Source organism: Bison bison, unplaced genomic scaffold, assembly GCF_000754665.1.
Source record: "Bison bison bison isolate TAMUID 2011002044 unplaced genomic scaffold, Bison_UMD1.0 scf7180017864469, whole genome shotgun sequence".
Lineage (NCBI taxonomy): Eukaryota > Metazoa > Chordata > Mammalia > Artiodactyla > Bovidae > Bison > Bison bison.
The window spans coordinates 3,707,859-3,726,350 of record NW_011495030.1 but is presented as its reverse complement, the minus strand read 5'-3'; the positions used below and the strand labels follow the sequence as shown (position 1 = coordinate 3,726,350).

The 18,492-nt window shown below is 36.5% G+C and overlaps 1 protein-coding gene across 2 annotated transcripts in view; it reads left to right on the top strand.

The window, feature by feature from the left end:
- The window catches only part of CBWD1 (COBW domain containing 1), a 46,116-nt gene extending 27,864 nt beyond the window's left edge, over positions 1-18,252 (top strand). The window contains exons 10-15 of one of the 2 annotated variants that reach the window (XR_827110.1): positions 5,722-5,778; positions 8,547-8,598; positions 14,348-14,416; positions 14,519-14,618; positions 16,688-16,817; positions 17,940-18,026. Coding sequence is in view for 1 of the 2 variants with exons in the window: in XM_010860670.1 (XP_010858972.1) it covers positions 5,722-5,778; positions 8,547-8,598; positions 14,348-14,416; positions 14,519-14,584; positions 16,688-16,817; positions 17,940-18,046 (481 nt within the window). In the remaining variant the exon portion in view is untranslated. Of the gene's footprint in view, positions 1-5,721; positions 5,779-8,546; positions 8,599-14,347; positions 14,417-14,518; positions 14,619-16,687; positions 16,818-17,939 lie in introns of both variants that reach the window. The other variant, XM_010860670.1, reaches the window with a different exon arrangement.
- Positions 18,253-18,492: the final 240 nt, after the last annotated feature.

Sequence of the window (18,492 nt, the reverse complement as noted above, 5' to 3'; positions counted from 1 at the left end):
CATATCTGAGGGTATTGATATTTCTCCTGGAAATCTTGATTCCAGCTTGTGCCTCATCCAGCCTGGCATTTTGCATGATGTACTCTGCATATAAGGTAAATTAGCCGGGTGACAATATACAGCCTTGATGTACTTCTTTTCCCAATTTTGAACCAGTCCATTGTTCCATGTTCAGTTCTAACTGTTGCTTCTTGACTTGCATACGTATTTCTTGGAATAAAGGTAAGGTGGTCTGGTATTCCCATCTCTTGAAGAATTTTCCACAGTTTGTTGTGATCTTCACAGTTAAATGCTTTAGCATAGTTAATGAAGCAGAAGTAGATGTTTTTTTGAAATTCTGTTGCTTTTCCTGTGACTCAACAGATACTGGCAATTTAATCTCTGGTTCCTCTACCTTTTATAAATCCAGCTTGTACATCTGGAAGTTCTCAGTTCATGTACTGTTGAAGCCTAGCTTGGAGGATTTTGATCATGATCTCGCTAGCATGTGAAATGAGTGCAATTTTGTGGTAGTTTGAACGTTCTTTGGCATTGCCTTTCTTTGGGATTGGAATGAAAACTGACCTTTCCAGTCCTGTGGCCACTGCTGAATTTTCCAAATTTGCTGGCATATTGAGTGCAGCACTTTCACAGTCTCATCTTCTAGGATTTAAAATAGCTCAGATGGAATTCCATCACCTCCACTAGCTTTGTTTGTAGTGATGTTTCCTAAGGCCAACTTGACTTCGCATTCCAGAATGTCTGGCTCTATCTGGGTCATTGAGATCTTTTTTACATAGTTCTTCTGTGTATTCTTGCCACCTCTTCTTAATATCTTCTGCTTCTGTTGCTGCTGCTAAGTCGCTTCAGTCGTGTCTGACTCTGTGTGACCCCATAGATGGCAGCCCACCAGGCTCCCCCGTCCCTGGGATTCTCCAGGCAAGAACACTGAAGTGGGTTGCCATTGCCTTCTCCTTCTGCTTCTGTTAGGTCTATACAATTTCTGTCCTTTATTGTGCCCATCTTTGCGTGAAATATTCCCTTGGTATCTCTGATTTTCTTAAAGAGATCTCTAGTCTTTCCCATTCTATTGTTTTCCTCTATTTATTTGCATTGTTCACTTAGAAAGTCTTTCTTATCTCTCCTTGCTATTCTTTGGAATTCTGCTTTAAATGGGTATATCTTTCCTTTTATCCTTTGCCTTTTGCTTCTCTTATTTCCTCAGCTATTTGTAAGGCTTCTTAAATCATTTTGCTTTTATACATTTCTTTTTGGGGGGCATGGTTTTGGTCACTGCCTCCTGTACAATGTTACGAACCTCTGTCCATAGTTCTTCAGGCACTCTGTATATCAGATATAATCCCTTGAATCTACTTGTCACTTCCACTGCATAACTGTAAGAGATTTGATTTAGGTCATACCTGAATGGCCTAGTGGTTTTCCTTACTTTCTTCAATTTAAGTCTGAATTTGGCAAAAAGGAGTTCATGATTTGAGCCACAGTCAGCTCCCCATCTTGTTTTACTGACTGTATAGAGCTTCTCCATCTTTGACTGCAAAGAATATAATCAGTCTGATTTTGGTATTGATCATCTGGTGATGTCCATGTTTAGAGTCATCTCTTGTGTTGTTGGAAGAGGGTGTTTGCCAAGAGTGAGTTCTCTTGGCAAAACTCTGTTCGTGGTCCACTGGAGAAGGGAATGGCAAACCACTTTAGCATTCTTGCCTTGAGAATCCCATGAACACTTTGAAATGGACCAGAGTAGTAGTGTCTTTCTCGGCATAAGAAAGATTTTGTATTCCAGGAAGCTGTGAATATTTTAGAATGGACAAAACACATTGTGTTAATATTATGTTGCAGGAGGAAAAGACATATGACTATGGAGATGAAGAAATTACCTCAAAGAGTATTGAATGCCATGACTCATGGTTTGGATTTTCTACTGTAGGCAGCAAGTTATTCATGAAGGATTTTAAAGGCAGTATGACTCTTGTGATATGGTGCTATTCTTGAATATGGTGCTATTCTCCAAGTTAGGAGATTCAGGAAGGAGGAGCAACTTTGGAGTGGGGTTTCCCAGGTGGTTCTAGTGGTAAAGAATCTACCTGCCAGTGCAGGAGACACAAGAGACGTGGGTTTGATTCCTGGGTCAGAAAGATCCCCTAGAGGAGGGCATGGCATCCCAACTTGCCTGGAGAATCTAATGGATAGAAGAGCCTGGCAGGCTACAGTCCATGCAGTGGTAAAGAGTCGGACAGAACTGAAGCAACTTAGGACACACAGCACAGTGAGAGCACTGGGTTTGGTAAAGGGGATTAGTTCCATTCTGTAAACACTGAGTTTGAGATGCCACTTGGGAAGGCATTTGGAAATTTAGCTCTAGAAGTTAAGACTTACTATTAGATGTTATCAACTACTCGTAGATCTGGGATGGTCTGGTGGCTCGTGTGTCTGACTCACTGGACTTTGAAAAGACGATGATACTTCTGCAGTAGGAGCGGAATTCCCCTCCCCTGAGAGAGCCAGAGCCCTCTTCCTTTTCCATTCTCTTGCTGCTAGTCTTAGGCTACATAAAGCAGTCTTTAGACATAGGGATAATTGAAAGCTCCTCATAGGGAAAAGATTAGGTACTTCTGGCATGATAGCTCAAGAAATTAGGAGAAATTATGAGCTTTGAAATTTTTTTCTTCTTTGTTTGCTTCATTCTGCCATTCAGTTTTTACATGGCAGTAATAGTCTTTTTATTTTTTATTTATTTTTTCTGTATTAATGTTTTGGAAAACATCTGCTGTTTTTATCTCTGAAGGGAGAAATTAAATAAAATTTGATGCCATGAAAATTAGTTTTCTAGTTACATGCCTTGGATGAGTGAAGAAATTTGTTTTTTGATGGTGGTACTAAATTTGGGGAAAGTCCATGATAACTTTCATCTGGAACCTCAGACTTTTCTCTTTTCCTCTCCTTTGAGAATCTGGTGAGATACAGTGAAGGACTTTGGTACTTTTTGTTCTCTGTACAATTTATCCTGTCTAGATCTTTTATTGATACCATCTTGTTTGGAAATATCAAAAGAATCTGGGTATAAAGCAGAATTATCTATGTATTCTCAAAAACACTGTTGTGGTGAAAACTATAGATTGTTTAGAAGCTTGTGTTTAGTTTGCCTGAATTTTTATATTCACACAGTTAGCATGTGTAAACTTTTAAAACTTTAAGCTATTTCCTAAGTTAAAGATGACAAACTTGGTGAAAAACTTCATTCACTTGTCACCTGTCAGTATAAATATTTGCTTAACTGTGATGGTATGAAAGGAAATATGTTTAATATTAGGCTTTGGTCTCTTATGTAAATTGATATTCAGAAATGTTTTCATGGAACATTTACTTCTTTGCTTGATTATTTTCCTAATTCTGCTCATCTAGAATGTCAAGAATTTGAAATATTACAGTCTGTTAACATAGAACTCTGGAGTATCCTTCTTTTAATAAGATGGGAATTTGTCTGCCTTGTTTCAGGATAAGGTTCATAATTTAACAGACGCTTGTTGCTACAAGTATGAATATATGACACAATATTGAGAATGAACAAAGCAGACACAGCTCTAAGTTAAAGGAGATGGTTTTTACATGTTTTTATATTTGAAAAAATTTTGACAAAATTTTTCTCAAATGAAGTTTTATTTTCCTTGTCAGAAAATTTAATAAATGTTCAGCATATCCCTGGAGTCTAATTTTGAAACCTGATCTTACTGTTGTCATTTTTCTTCAAACATGTCTTCCTTGTAGCTTTGATTGTGGAGAAATCACTGTCCTTTACTGTTTCATGTTGTTGTTTAGTTGCTCACTCGTGTCCGACTCTTTTGTGACCCCCTGGACTGTGGCCCTCCAGGCTCCTCTGTCCGCTTTTCAGGCAAGAATACTGGAAAGGGTTGCCATTCCCTTCTCCAGAGGATCTTCCCAACCCAGAGATGGAGCTCCCGTCTCTTGCACTGCAGGCAGATTCCTTACTGCTGGGCCACCAGGGAAGCCCTTACTGTTTTATAGGCTGGTATAAAAATTAGAACTCAATCACTATTCTTTATAAATAGGAAAAGGAGTACGTCAAGGCTGTATATTGTCACCATGCTTATTTAACTTATATGCAGAGTACATCATGAGAAACACTAGGCTGGATGAAGCACAAGCTGGAATCAAGATTGCCGGGAGAAATATCAATAACCTCAGATATGCACATGACACCACCCTTATGGCAGAAAGTGGAAAGGAACTAAAGAGCCTCTTGATGAAAGTGAAAGAGGAGAGTGAAAAAGTTGGCTTAAAGCTCAACATTCAGAAAAAAAATATCATGGCATCTGGACCCATCACTTCATGGCAAATAGATGGAGAAACAGTGGAAACAGTGGCAGACTTTATTTTGGGGGGCTCCAAATCACTGCAGATGGTGACTGCAACCTTGAAATAAAAAGACGCTTACTCCTTGGAAGAAAAGTTATGACCAACCTGGACAGCATATTAAAAATCAGAGATGTTACTTTGCCAACAGAGGTCCGTCTAGTCAAGGCTATGGTTTTTCCAGTGTTCAGGTATGGTTGTGAGAGTTGGACTGTGAAGAAAGCTGAGCAACAAAGAATTGATGCTTTTGAACTGTGGTGTGGGAGAAGACTCTTGAGAGTCCCTTGGACTGCAAGGAGATCCAACCAGTCCATCCTAAAGGATCAGTCCTGAATATTCATTGAAAGGGCTGATGTTGAAGCTGAAACTGCAATACTTTGGCCACCTGATACGAAGAGCTGACTCATTTGAAAAGACCCTGATGCTGGGAAAGATTGAAAGTGAGAGGAGAAGGGGATGACAGAGAATGAGATGGTTGGATGGCATCACCGACTCAATGGACATGAGTTTGCGATGGACAGGGAGGCCTGGCATGCTGCAGTCCATGGGATCACAGAGAGTCGGACACGACTGAGTGACTTAACTGAACTGAACTGAATGCTGATTGTGATATGATAACCTCTTCTGACTTCAATCTCTGCTTTCCTAACAAGGCTTAATTACCACTAAATAATTTTAACAGAAATAATGTTTATGCAAATAGAGCACTAACAGGAAGTTTCAGTCTATATGCAACCCTGTCTGAAGGAAATAAAATCAAACCACTTCTTTGGATGTAGATAAGGGTCCTAGAATAAATATTTATGTCTTGATTATTTGACTGCTTATATTCTTACGCTACTACTCGTTGTATCATGAAAGATGGAGTAAAAGAAATACAGTAATTCCAAAGATAATGTTCCTATACTACTTTGTTCTTTACATTTGTTCAGTTTTGCTCATTTCATCTTTTGAGTAGTAAACTGCTACTTTTGAAAAGTTTAAGCTTTTTACCAGTTTTTTTTTTTGCTATAAAAATCTAGTTTGAAAAGCTCAAGTTTTTAGAACTGAAAAGACAATTTAAGTAAAAACAAACTAAAAAACCCACAACAGTTTATTGAAACAATAATCAAAGTAATTTTCTGCCTTGGTCTAAAACCATTGATTCTGTTTTTAAATTTTTATGCATAAATCCCATGGAAATTTTTTACAAAAGCTTTTTTGTTCCTTGCCTGTCATATTATGTGTTTCCCAAAATAGTATATATTAATTAATTTTTATGTCTACATTTCTGGCAAAATAGAGATTGCTTTTCTTTATTAATTATATTTTACAGAATTTAACACTTCACGTTGGTGTTCTTACTTTTAGAGTTGACCTTGCAAAAGTATTAGATCTTCATGCCTTTGACAGTCTCTCTGGAATAAGGTATGTTTCCTGTCCTGTTTTGGTCACTTTTACTTTAATGTATTTTTTTCCCCCTACGGTTATAGGTGTTAAAAGAATGACTTATACATATGCACATTTGATTTATGCTTCCTGTCACATCTTTGATGTTCTAGATCATTCCTAATGATTATGTTCTTGAAAGTTTTGCTAACTGGATGTTTGGAAATCACATGTATTTTCCTACAGAAGTTACAGTGTAAGTGGTACTTAACTTTAGAGATTTGATGTTAATATTTCTTTCCCAACCACTGTGTGTAATTCTCCCTATGAGAAAACACATGAAATACATAGAAAGCTTTAGTTTGGGGTATTCCCTCAAGCACTCCTTTTCCTGTAGCAATGGATCAGTTTCCTATCTCTTTCCCCAGGGAATCATTTTGCTAAGGGAAAGAACAAATAGTTCTTCCCTGGTCATTGATATCTTTTTTTTTTTTAACCATCTTTAACCAGTTTTAACTGTACAGTTCATTCAGTAGTGTTAAGTATATTCACATTGTTTGCAATGGATCTACTTTTTCATCTTGCAAAACTGAAACCAGTCTGATGACAACTCCTCATTTTCCTCTCCCTGTAGCCCCTGGTAACTACCACTCTGTCATCTGTTTCTAAGAATTTGATAACTTTAGATACCTCAAATAAGTGAAATCATACAGTATTTGTCTTATTGTGACTAACTTATTTCACTTAGTTTTCAAGGTTCATCTGTTTTGTAGCATGTGACAATAGTGTCTTCCTTTTTAAGACTAAATAATATTCCATTGTATATGTCATTTTTTATTTATCCATTTATTCATTGATAATGACATTTAGGTTGCTTTCACCTCTATTGGCTATTGTGAATAATTCTGCAGTGATCATGGGTTGGGTGTGCAAATACCTTTTCAAGACCCTGCCTTAAATTCTTTGGATATATGCCCAGAACTGAGATTGCTGGATCATATGGTAATTCTATTTTTAATATTTTGAGGAACTATCATATTGTTTTCCATAGCAGCTGCACCATTTTACATTCCCACAAACAGTGCATAAGTGTTCTGATTTTTCCACATCTTTGCCAACACTTGCTATTTTCTGTTGGTTTTGGTAGTAGCTGTCCCAGTGGGCATGAGATACGTTGTGGTTTTGATTTGCATTCTATAACAATTAGATATTGAGCATCTTTTCATTTACTTGTTGGCCATTTGTATATTATGTTTGGAGAAATGTCTGTTCAGATACTTTGCCCATTTTTTATTTGGATTATTATTTTTTGTGTGTGTGTGTGGTTGTGTGTGGCTGAAATGTAGGTGTTCTTAAATAATTTAGGTATTAACCCCTTATCAGATGCATGGTTTGCAAATATTTTCTCCCATTTCCTCTGAAGTAGATGAGTCATAGTGAGAGGTATGACTTATGTGAGCGGTAACCTCTCTATACCCAAAGGAAAGGAGCATCCTTATCTCTGAAGATAGAGGGAATCTCAAGGCCCAGGCCTTGTTGAGTTTCCCGTAGTTTACCTCACTTGGCTCATCCTCTGCCCTGTCATATCTCCATGGCTTTCCACTCTTCATCAAACCTAGCACAGAAACACCCAGGTTTACCCTTTCTTCAGGTCTTCATTTCACTGTGAAGTTTCCTTTGTCAACCAAAACCCTTATTAAATGAATGTATATGCTTTTCTCTTCTTAATCTTTGTCTAATTTTCAGACCCACCCAGGGACTTGTAGAGGAAAACTTTTTCTTGCCTGTGGAAGTTGTAGGCAGTTATTGTCCAATATTAAATATTAAACACAGGGAAAGAACATAGAATTTTTTCAAAGTTTCCAAGGTAATTTCATTCTACACTTACTGCGTTAGTGATGCTTAAAAGAAATAACTACTTAACATGAAGGCCCTGCTCTAGATAAGGTCTTTGCATAACTTTTCTTTGTGCTTAGATGCTTAACAAGAGAATCCTTTCCTGAGCAACCAGCTGGGAAGGATTTAATTTGACACTGTCCCTACTGAGACCCCCCAAGGAGACTCATTCCCTTCAACAGTTCCTACAAGCCTTCTCTCTTTCCTAAACTTGGTGTTACTAATTTACCCCTCACTGTTCTCCAAGGCAAAACATCTGCAAGGTTTTAAGTCCTTTTCCTCCTTCCAGCCTACCGCCATCAGTCTCTGAAGGTATGCTGCAGTTGTTAGGGTTGTAATTTGTTATAGCATATTGATCTTTAGCTCCTTTTATATCAGAACAATGTATTTTTAGGAGTCTTTTAGTATTCTCTCAGCCACTGGTAACTGACTGAATAGAAGGCTTACATTTATGGATACTGTTAATTTTTTTAAAGTAGATACATTCAAGGGAAAACATTGATATGGAAAAAACTTATTCTTCTAATTTTCTTTAGGTTCAAGCATTATTTTCAAGGGGAGAGTAGATGAAATGTTCAGCAGTTGTAAAATGTTTAGATATATTTTCCTAGGCCTATATTAGGTCTTTTGGAAATAAGAAACCTATTTAACCACACAAAATAGTTAAGATTAGTTTTTCTCTATATTGTGTGTATATGTATGTATGTCAATGAATGTACATTTTTATGAGAGGTTTGTAAGCAGTCTACTAGCATTTGTCTATTAGAATATGTAAACAGCATGTAAAATTGGAACTATGTAACAGATTTAGCTGTGGAAGTTCTCTCTTATTTTGCTTTGTGTCTCTAAGTAATATATAAGGTAAAATGAGAAATATGTTTAGCTCTGAATTTATAATCAGTTATTCTTAGTTTGCAGAAAAAACTTCAACATGTGCCAACAACACAACCTCATCTTGATCAGGTAAAAAAAAAAATTTTTTTTAAATCATCTTTAACTACCTTGTTCTGTTTAGAATTATTAGAACTTTTTTTAAAAAGCATTTTTAAACTGTTTTGATAGTTTTCATAATTTAAATGTTCTTGAGGTCATCTATATCTAGCTTCTTAATAAGTAATAAGAATTCATCAAACCAGAGTTATTTAAAATCTTAAAATCATGCTTTCTGGCTTCTCCATTCTACATGTCAGTCAACATATTTTGATTAGTTCTTTTGATGAGAATTACTATATAAAAGTGGCCTAGAGGTTCTTTATGCAGCCTATTTTCAAGTATATTTAACTAACTGATTAAGGAAAAGTCTGGAATAGACATCCATGGCTTATTTAAATAAAAACTGACTTTGGAAAGGCAGGAAAGATGCTAGAAACAAAATGTATTTTCACTGTACCCACCTTTTTTGAAAGCAACTTGTGTATGGTGGAGCTAGGATAACTTCTTTCTTCCATTTAAACACCGTGAGAAGGGGGCCTGTGAGTGAGTAGTGCGTCTTGCATTCTCTCCTTTTGCTTGAGATTGTCACTAATTTTTTGAATCAATTTTAATAGGGCCATGATAACAGCATACTTACCTGTCTCCACTTTGGCTCATATTTATGGGGAGCTATACTACCACATTTGTGTCATTTTTCTCTGAGAAACTTTTCTTAATAGAATATTCATGACTCACTTATTTTACAACTGAAAGTTCTTATCTTTTAGTCCTCTTCACCTGTTTTGCCTATCCCCCGACCCTTCCCTTCGGCAACCACCAGTCTGTTCTCCGGAGAAGGCAGTGGCACCCCACTCCAGTACTCTTGCCTGGAAAATCCCATGGATGGAGGAGCCTGGTAGGCTGCAGTCCATGGGGTCGCTAAGAGTCGGACATGACTAAGTAACTTCCCTTTCACTTTTCACTTTCATGCATTGGAGAAGGAAATGGCAGCCCACTCCAGTGTTCTTCCCTGGAGAATCCCAGGGACGGGGGAGCCTGGTGGCTGCCCTGTGGGCTGCCGTCTCTGGGGTCGCACAGAGTCGGACATGACTGAAGTGACTTAGCAGTAGCAGTCTGTTCTCTGTTATCTATGAGTCTGCTTCTGTTTTGTTATGCGTGTTTGTTTGTTTTGCTTTTTGGGTTTCTACATATAAGTGAATTCATGGTATTTATCTTTTTCTGTGTGATTTATTTTACTTAACATAATACTTGTAGGCCCATCCGTACTGTCACAAATGGCAACATTTCAGTCTTTTTATAGTTTTGTAGTATTCTGTTGTGTGTATACACATACATATGTGCATGTGTACACACACACACACCCACACACACCACATCTTTATGCATTCATTTCTTGGTGAACACTTCTGTTTCCATATCTTAGCTATTGTAAATATATAATATTTCAATGAACATTAGGGGGCATATATCTTTTTGAATTACTGTTTTCATTTTCTTAGAAGTGGAAGTGTTGGACATGACTGGGCTACTGAACAGCAACAAATGGTAGTCCTATTTTTTTGAAGAAGCTTCATTACTGTTTTCCCTAGTGGCTGTGCTAATTTTCATTTCTGCCAATAGTGTGCATGAGAGTTCTGTTCTCCCCACATCTTCACGAACACTTATTATTTGTTGTCTTTTTGAGAATAGCCATTCTGAAAGATGTGAGGTCATATCTTATTGTGATTGATTTGCTTTTCCCTGATGCTTAGTAGTGTTGAGCATCTTTTCACATGTCTGTTGGCCATCTGTGTTGTGTGTCTTCCTTGCAAAAATGTCTGTTCAGGTCTTCTGCTCATTTTTGAATCAGATTGTTTGGGTTTTTTGTGATACTGAGTTGTATGATTCTTTATGTATTTTGGATATTAATCATGTATTAGACAAATCAATTGCAAATTGCCTTTTCATTTTATTGAAGGTTTCTTTTGCTGTGCAAAAATGTTTTAGTTCAATGTAGTTCCATTCTTTATTTTTGTTTTGGTTGCTTTTGTCTAAGGAAATAGATCCAAAAAAATATTGCCAAGACTTATGTCAAAGAGTATAGTGCCTCTGTTTTCCTTTAGGAGTTTTTTGGTTTCAGCTCTTAAATTTAATCTTCTATCCATTTCAAGTTTGTGTTATAAGAAAGTGGGCTAGTTTTATTCTTTTGCCTGTAGCTGCTCTGTTTTTCCATTGCCATTTACTGAAGAGACTATCTTTTCCATGTTGTATATTCTTGCCTCCTTTGTTGTAAATTGATTGGCCGTATGAGTGTGAATTTATTTCTGGGCTCTCTGTTCTATTCCCTTGATCTATGTGTCTCTTTTTGTACCAGTTCCGTAGAGCTTACTGTAACTTTGTAGTATAGTTTATAATCAAGAAATGGGATAGCCCAATCTTTGTCCTTCTTTCTTTTTTTAAAAAGCTCTACAGAAGATTCTGATGTACTTTCCTACTTTAGGTATATCAACATAGGGCAAAGTATAATACAATATTGCAGACCAAGGACTGTGAGATTCAGTAACATGAACAGTCTCATTTGATTTAGTGGATCTGAGGCTTCATGAAAGACAGATCTTTGTTTTGTTTTTTTTAACGTATAGTAAAGCATACATGTTTTTAGTTTGCAAGTCAATGCATCTTTATTTGTATTTGTGCATGTGTATTTGTATGTACACACGAACAGATATCTCTGTAATTCTTACTGAGATCAAGATAAAGATTTCCAAAAGTGTTAAGAGAATTTCTTTCTGCCCTTTCCCAGTCGTTAACCCTTCTTCTTCCAGAGTTATAACTGCTATTCTGATTTATACGCCAACAAGAAACCTTAAACTAGGAGGCTTTTTGGTTTTTGTGTGTGTTTTTTTTTTTTTTCCTTTTGGACTGGAAGATATAAGGAAAAGAGCAGTCCAGATCTTTAAAAGTGGGAAAGTAACAGTGCTCCAGAAGAGCAGAAGTCCTGATGAATGCTTGGTATTAGAATTTGAGCTAAGGTATTAATTAGGCTTTGATTTGCTAGGCAAAGAGAATTCATTCTGTACTATTGGACAGTGTCCAGTAAGCTAGATTGGAGTGTGGAGTCAGGAGACCAAGCAGGAAGATACTGCAGAAGTCCAAATACCCTGTGATGAGGGCCTGATCTCTGTTATTTACAGGGAGAACAGAAATGGTAGACAGTGAGTACTGTGAAACAGGTTGGCTTGCTTGGATAGCCTTACTAACCGATGGTGAGCAGTACAGAAAGACAGTAGTGATGGGAAACAAGCCTAAATGGACAAAAGGGACCTATTACTAATAATAGAAATAGGGAAATCTAGAAGGCAGATGGATTTGGATCAAAACACCAAATGTTTAGCTGTGTGGCTGGTGGCAGGATATCACAGCAGAGGAGTCACAGGAAAGAAGCTAGAGGAGTAGAAAGTGGAGAGAGAGGTTTTGCATTTAAGCACATTAGGGGGCTTAGTTTTCCAGATAAAAAAGATACGGAAGTTACCGCATGTTCAGTCAGTTCAGTCGCTCAGTCGTGTCCGACTCTTTGCGACCCCATGAATCGCAGCACACCAGGCCTCCCTGTCCATCACCATCTCCCGGAGTTCACTCAAACTCACGTCCATCGAGTCAGTGATGCCATCCAGCCATCTCATCCTCTGTTGTTCCCTTCTCCTCCTGCCCCCGATCCCTCCCAGCATCAGGGTCTTTTCCAATGAGTCAACTCTTCGCATGAGGTGGCCAAAGTACTAGAGTTTCAGCGTGTTACTACATGTTAGATATTGTTTGCAAAAGAGTGGGAAACTGAGGGAGATAACCCAGTAGGTTAAAGAACAAACAGACCAAAATCCTAATATTTAAGAGTTATTTCTATTTTTTATTTTAGGGACAGTACCTTATTTTGCTTTAGTCTTCTGAATTACTGCTTCAGTTTTCTCCTTCTTTCTGTGTACAGGAAAAGGAGAGTTAATTTTAGATTCAAAATAAACTGGAAAAAGTCCGAAATGGGTAATACCTAGAACATATTATGTATGTCATTAAAGTTTTATCCCTGAATGATGTTTAATGCATTTGTTTTTCATGGATTTCTTGTTCATTCTGATAAAGAGGAACTGGGTTTGAACAGGGAAAGGTAGATGAGAAAACCCAGGTGTCAATCTATGTATACTTATTAATAGAGCCAGGGGTGAACTCTTGAGTTGTGACCCTCATCTTCTGCACTGCACATTTATGGGTTTCATCTTCTTTATTGTTGTTTAATTGCTATGTCTATCTGACTCTTTTGCGACCCATGAACTGTAGCCCACCAGGCTCCTCTGTCCAGTATTCTTTCCAGGCAAGAATACTGGAGTGAATTGCTGTTTGCTTCTCCAGGGAATCTTCATGAGCCAGGGATTGAACCTGTATTGGCAGGTGGATTCTTTACCACTGAGCCACCTCATCTTCTTAGGATTTGTCTAATATGAGAAGAGTTTATTGGTACAGAAAAACATCTGGTTCTAAAATGTCTCTCTCCCTCAAGTCCCATGATGCATTGTCATAGTTTTTAAAACCTTTTTTAGAAATTTCACATTGGAGTTAATTGTGTTCTTTAGAAATACCATCATATCTCTAACTTGCCAAAAGCAAAAATCACTCCTGATACAGTATTGAGTCCTATATTGAGACATTCCCAACATTAAAAGCCAAGTTATCCAACTTGAATAAGATGCATATTAAGCATTTTTAAAGGTTAAATTACTGCTGTCTTTTGAAATTAACAAATTATGTTTCATTTGGCAATCTTTTGCTGTGTATTTTGATATGCTTTATGATTTGCTGTACATTTCTGTATGGATTTTTAGGTGTGATTTGTAATGTTAAGATATGTGTTTCTAGGCAGTTATGCAATGCTGTATATTGGTGTATTCTTTCTGTCTGTTTTAAAGCTTGGCTTGAGCATCTTATCCTCCAAGATGGGGTTTGTGCTTTTGTTGTGTTATGCTTAGCTCTTGTGTATTTTTATCATTAATTTTAAAATTTTGGGTTACTGTGGCAAATGGAGGTTTGGATTTTAATTATGTGCTCAGCTAGAGGAAATCTTAAGCTTCTGATTGCTTAGAGTGGTCAGTGAGAGATTTATCAAGATCAGGAGAAAAAATAAATCTCAAAGTTAACATTCTATAAATGTTAATGTCAACCTTCTAAAACTCATTCTCATCTCTTGGAACTCTTCTTCTTTTGGAACATGTTCAGTCAGAGATAAACTGAATCTTTCAATTTGTGTTTATATTTCCCAGAGAACCTTTGCATTTGAGTTTTATTCCTGGCTCTGGGTAGTTTATTTTTTCTGAGCCCCATCCTTCCCAATTTATAAAATGGAAATCATTCTCTTTAATCCACAGTTTGTTGTCATGAGTAAATGATGAGATGAAATAAAATGACTCAGACAAACGTGCCTTATTTAGTGCATAGCTGATACACTCTTTATATTAACCTTCCCTGTAGTGCTGAGAATCTTGTAAAGAATGCATTAAACAATGAGTATCTTTTCATAAGAGTTTCTCTGTGTAAATAATAAACCATTGACTAGCTACAGAATATAGAACGTGGAGTTGCTGATATCAGAAATCAACAATTATGGTGAAAAAGTTATACCTAATACAATTGTTAAGGCAACACATATGTCCATGAATGTTTCCTTACTTTTCATCTTGAAACTTGTGATTTAAAAAAAAAAATAGATTGACATTATTATTTAAAAAATCATTATTGACTGTCTCTTGATTTACAGAGTATTATTACAGTCACATTTGAAGTACCAGGAAATGCAGAGGAAGAAAGTCTAAATGTTTATATTCAGGTGAATGCACTTTTAACTTATTAATGATTTATCAATTGTTTTGCCATGTAGCTGTTCTTCTGAGCAGTGGTTGATCTTATTAAAATATGTCACTTGATACAGAATCTTCTGTGGGAAAAGAATGTGAGGAACAGGGATGACGCCTGCATGGAGGTCATACGACTGAAGGTGTGGTACACAGTTTACGGTTTCATACTTTCGGGTAAAGTCACTGTCTTGGCTGCTACAAAAGAGCCCCATAGTTAGTCAAAAACACAAGCGCTAGGTTTAGTTCAAATAACCTTTGTGTGTTTTCATTTTTCCTTATTTCCATTTCTGAAAAGAAGCCTTGAAAGTCATTGCATAGTTGCGTAAGAGCATGGTTTATTTGCACAGCTTCACCGGGTGCTGAGCTAAACAGGCTGCATGCCTTGGAACATCCCCCCTTGCTCTCTACTCCAGGCGCTCTGAGCAGTTATCTGGCTAATGAGCTTGACTTGTTGAAATTTCCCTCCCTTTGGCATGCAACTTGTGGTCAGTCAGAGAAAATGGAATGTTTTCTTGTGTTACTGTTTCTGAGAGAGCTTCATTAACAGAGGAAAGCTTGCCACAGCCGAACCTTATGCTTCGTGGTGCATTTAGCAGACACTAAACATCTGATATACTGTGCAACAAAGTTATGAAGGACTAAAAGAATTCTTGCTGTATGTTTGGAAATCCATTCATGTTTATCTGACTTTATTATGTCACACAGGTGTTTTTTCCAGGGAGCTGTGGGTTCTAGGCTGTGTGCTTAACCAATGAGCAGTCTTCTGTTTTCAGAAATGTGCTTAGGGTTTTATTAATGCTATTTATTATCATTACTGTTAGTAACTAGATTCTCTGGTTAGCAGCCAACTTCCTGGGGTCACTAGAGTGACAGGGAAAGTATTTAGATTTCTTTACCTCCTGTGCAGGCTCTACCTGGGTTTGGCACTGCAAAGGAACACAGGTGAATCCCAGTGTACTCCCAGATCATTCCCATGCAGAGGAACTAAGCCAGGTCTGCTGCTTCTCCGTGATTCTGTCCCCATCTGCATTCTATGATCCTAATTGAAAGATCATATTTCATTCTGTAACTGCTTTTATCCCTAGTGAGTATAGGGTGGTTACCTAGAATTAAGCAGTCATATATACCACTCTGTAGAGAGTTCAGTGGCTCATTCTGCACCATCCCAGTTTAGATCTTGTTCTTAGATATGTGACATTTTCTCTGGTTCTTCCTTTCTTTGGTTCTCCTTTTGGCCTTCCTCTCATCACAGCAACACTGGGGCATCTGAGACAACACAGCCTTTCTCTTCATAGAGTTCCTTCTCTTTGCTCTTACAAAGTATTAGTCTTGTAATAATCAGTATGTTTAAAATGTGAACTCTAGTAACAGCTGATACTTCAAAGACTTTATATAAGATTAATGCTTAGGTAATTATTTTCAAAATGTTTATTCTTACGTATTGAAACTCAACTTTAAAAAGTAGAAAACGAAAAAAAAATAATAATAAAAATAAAAAGTAGAAAACGAAACGGCACAATAAAGGAAACTGGAAGAACATACACCTAAAATACATGAATATTACCAAAAATACACAGGAATTGTGAGGTGGTAATGACAGTGGTTTGTCTCTTATTATTTTTCAGTATTGTATTATTTTATAATAAATATGTATAACTAATAAATATTATTTCAGAGAAATTGTATCATTCCCATAGGAGCCAGTTTATTAGATAATTTGCTCTTTATTTCTACAAATCAATATAAAGTGGATTTTATTCAGATAAGTAGCAATAGTTTTTCTTTTCCTTTATTTCATCATTATCTACTTCATTTAATGCAACTCATTCAAAAACATATTATCATCAAAATCCTTTAATGTCTCAAATTTTCCTACTAAAATGGAAATAAGTATAAAGTCCTTAAAAGTAGAATAATAGGTAGAATTTGATACCTAACATGTTTTATCATTTAGTTGTTTCAGTTTTTCATTGTGATAACACTGAATACATCTTAATACATATATTAACTTTATCAGTAGAAATAGGGGTTTTTAAAAAAAATTATGTGGAAACATGTTTTAAAAATTGGAGGCCTTAGGAAACTTTAATGCACAAATAACTGGAATTAAGGAATTTTAACAATATGTTCTTTATGATTATGTATTTTAAAAAGAAATAGGGATAATTAATGCATTAACATTGGTGCTCAATTTCTGCTTTTAAATTCAAACTGTGGCTGATTGGCTGTTCTCCTCTGAGCAGGGGCTAGTGTCAATCAAAGACAAACCGCAACAAGTGATTGTTCAGGGTGTCCATGAGCTATATGATCTGGAGGAGACACCAGTGAACTGGGAAGACGACAGTGAGAGAACAAACCGATTGGTCCTTATTGGTAAGTAACAGTTAACTTTTTTTAATTGAAATATAGTTGATTTACAATGTTGTGTTATTTTTAGGCATACGACAAAGTAATTCAGCAAAGTAATGTGTGTGTGTATATATATATATATGTGTACATACATATCTTTTTTTTTTTCAAATAGTTTTCCCTTATAGACAGTTAAATTTCTAAAGCAAAAAAAAAAAAAAAAATTAGGGACTTCCCTGGTGGTCCAGTGGTTAAGACTCTGCACTCTCAAACCGTGATCAGAAAACTAGATCCCATGTGCCACAGCTAAGAGTTCCTGCACGCCACAACTAAGACCTAGTACAGCCAAATAAATGAACAAATAAATATTTTTTTAAAAAATGGAGAGAAGGATATAATGGGCTACCTAAGCAGTGTTAGCCAATCTTAACTTCTTTTGTAAATTCAGATAAGCTTGTGGTTAACGTATTTGTGCTAATTATGTGATATCATCATAAGAACTTATTAATTCCTTTGCTTTTTTTTTTAGTAGAAAGCAGAGCTGATTTACTTATTTATTTTTGATTGCACTGAGTCTTTGTTGCTGCATGTGGTCTTTCTCTAGTTGTGGCAAGTAGGGGCTGCTCTGTAGTTGCGGTGCGTGGACTTCTCACTGTGGTGGCTTTTCTTGTTTTGGAATATGGGCTCTAGACGAGTGGGCTTCAGTCACTGTGGCTCACAGACTGTAGAGCACTGGCTCAGTAGTTGTGACTTGTAGGCTTAGTTGCTTTGTAGCATGTGGGATCTTGTGAAGGAGGATTGAATCTGTGTGCCCTGCATTGGCAGGCGGATTCTTAACCAGTGGATCATCAGAGAAGTCCTGCCCTTTACTCTTCAGGATCGAACCCAGGTCTACCTGCATTGCAGGCAAACGCTTTACCCTTTGAGCCACCAGGGAAGCTCAAATATTTTTAGAAAAGTGATTAATCCAAATGTCAGCTTGGTTTTCAGGGACTTAATTAGAAAGTTAAGGAAGGACTCACTAATTACTATTGTTTTCATAAATTTCTCAAGATTATCAAGCATTTAATGGTCTAGACTTGATAGGTAAACTGTGTCATTTTAATAAGCATAATATAATCATACCATATTTTGTTCTGTTTACAGGCAGGAATTTAGATAAGGATATTCTTAAACAACTATTTATAGCTACTGTGACTGAAACAGAAAAGCGATGGACAACACATTTCCAAGAAGATCAAGTTTGTCCATAACACTAGAAGTATCGCCAAAAGGACTGGATGATAAAAGTGAGAATAAGTTTCTTGTTGGATGTACTTCAAGCATCTATTTTTTGCATTACTTTTCTTATGAATTACAGTGTATCCTTTAAAATAGTATTTATTTTATAGACTACATAAATACAGTAAATCAGTAATATAAAACCCTTGGCATTCATTCAATAAAATGTAATTTCCTATGACTGTTTTTTTGTAGACAGATGATTTGCAAACTTATTTTGGAGTTTACATATGCTGAAATTCTCATCCATGAAAATTTTAATAATAATAGTGGTATCATGTTGATATATGCCAGAAACCAACACAATACTGTAATGCAATCATCCTCCAATTAAAAATAATTTTTTTAATGGTAAAACTTATTTCAACATTATCATTTTCCCTTAGAACTTCAGCTGATTGCTTGGATGTAATTTTAT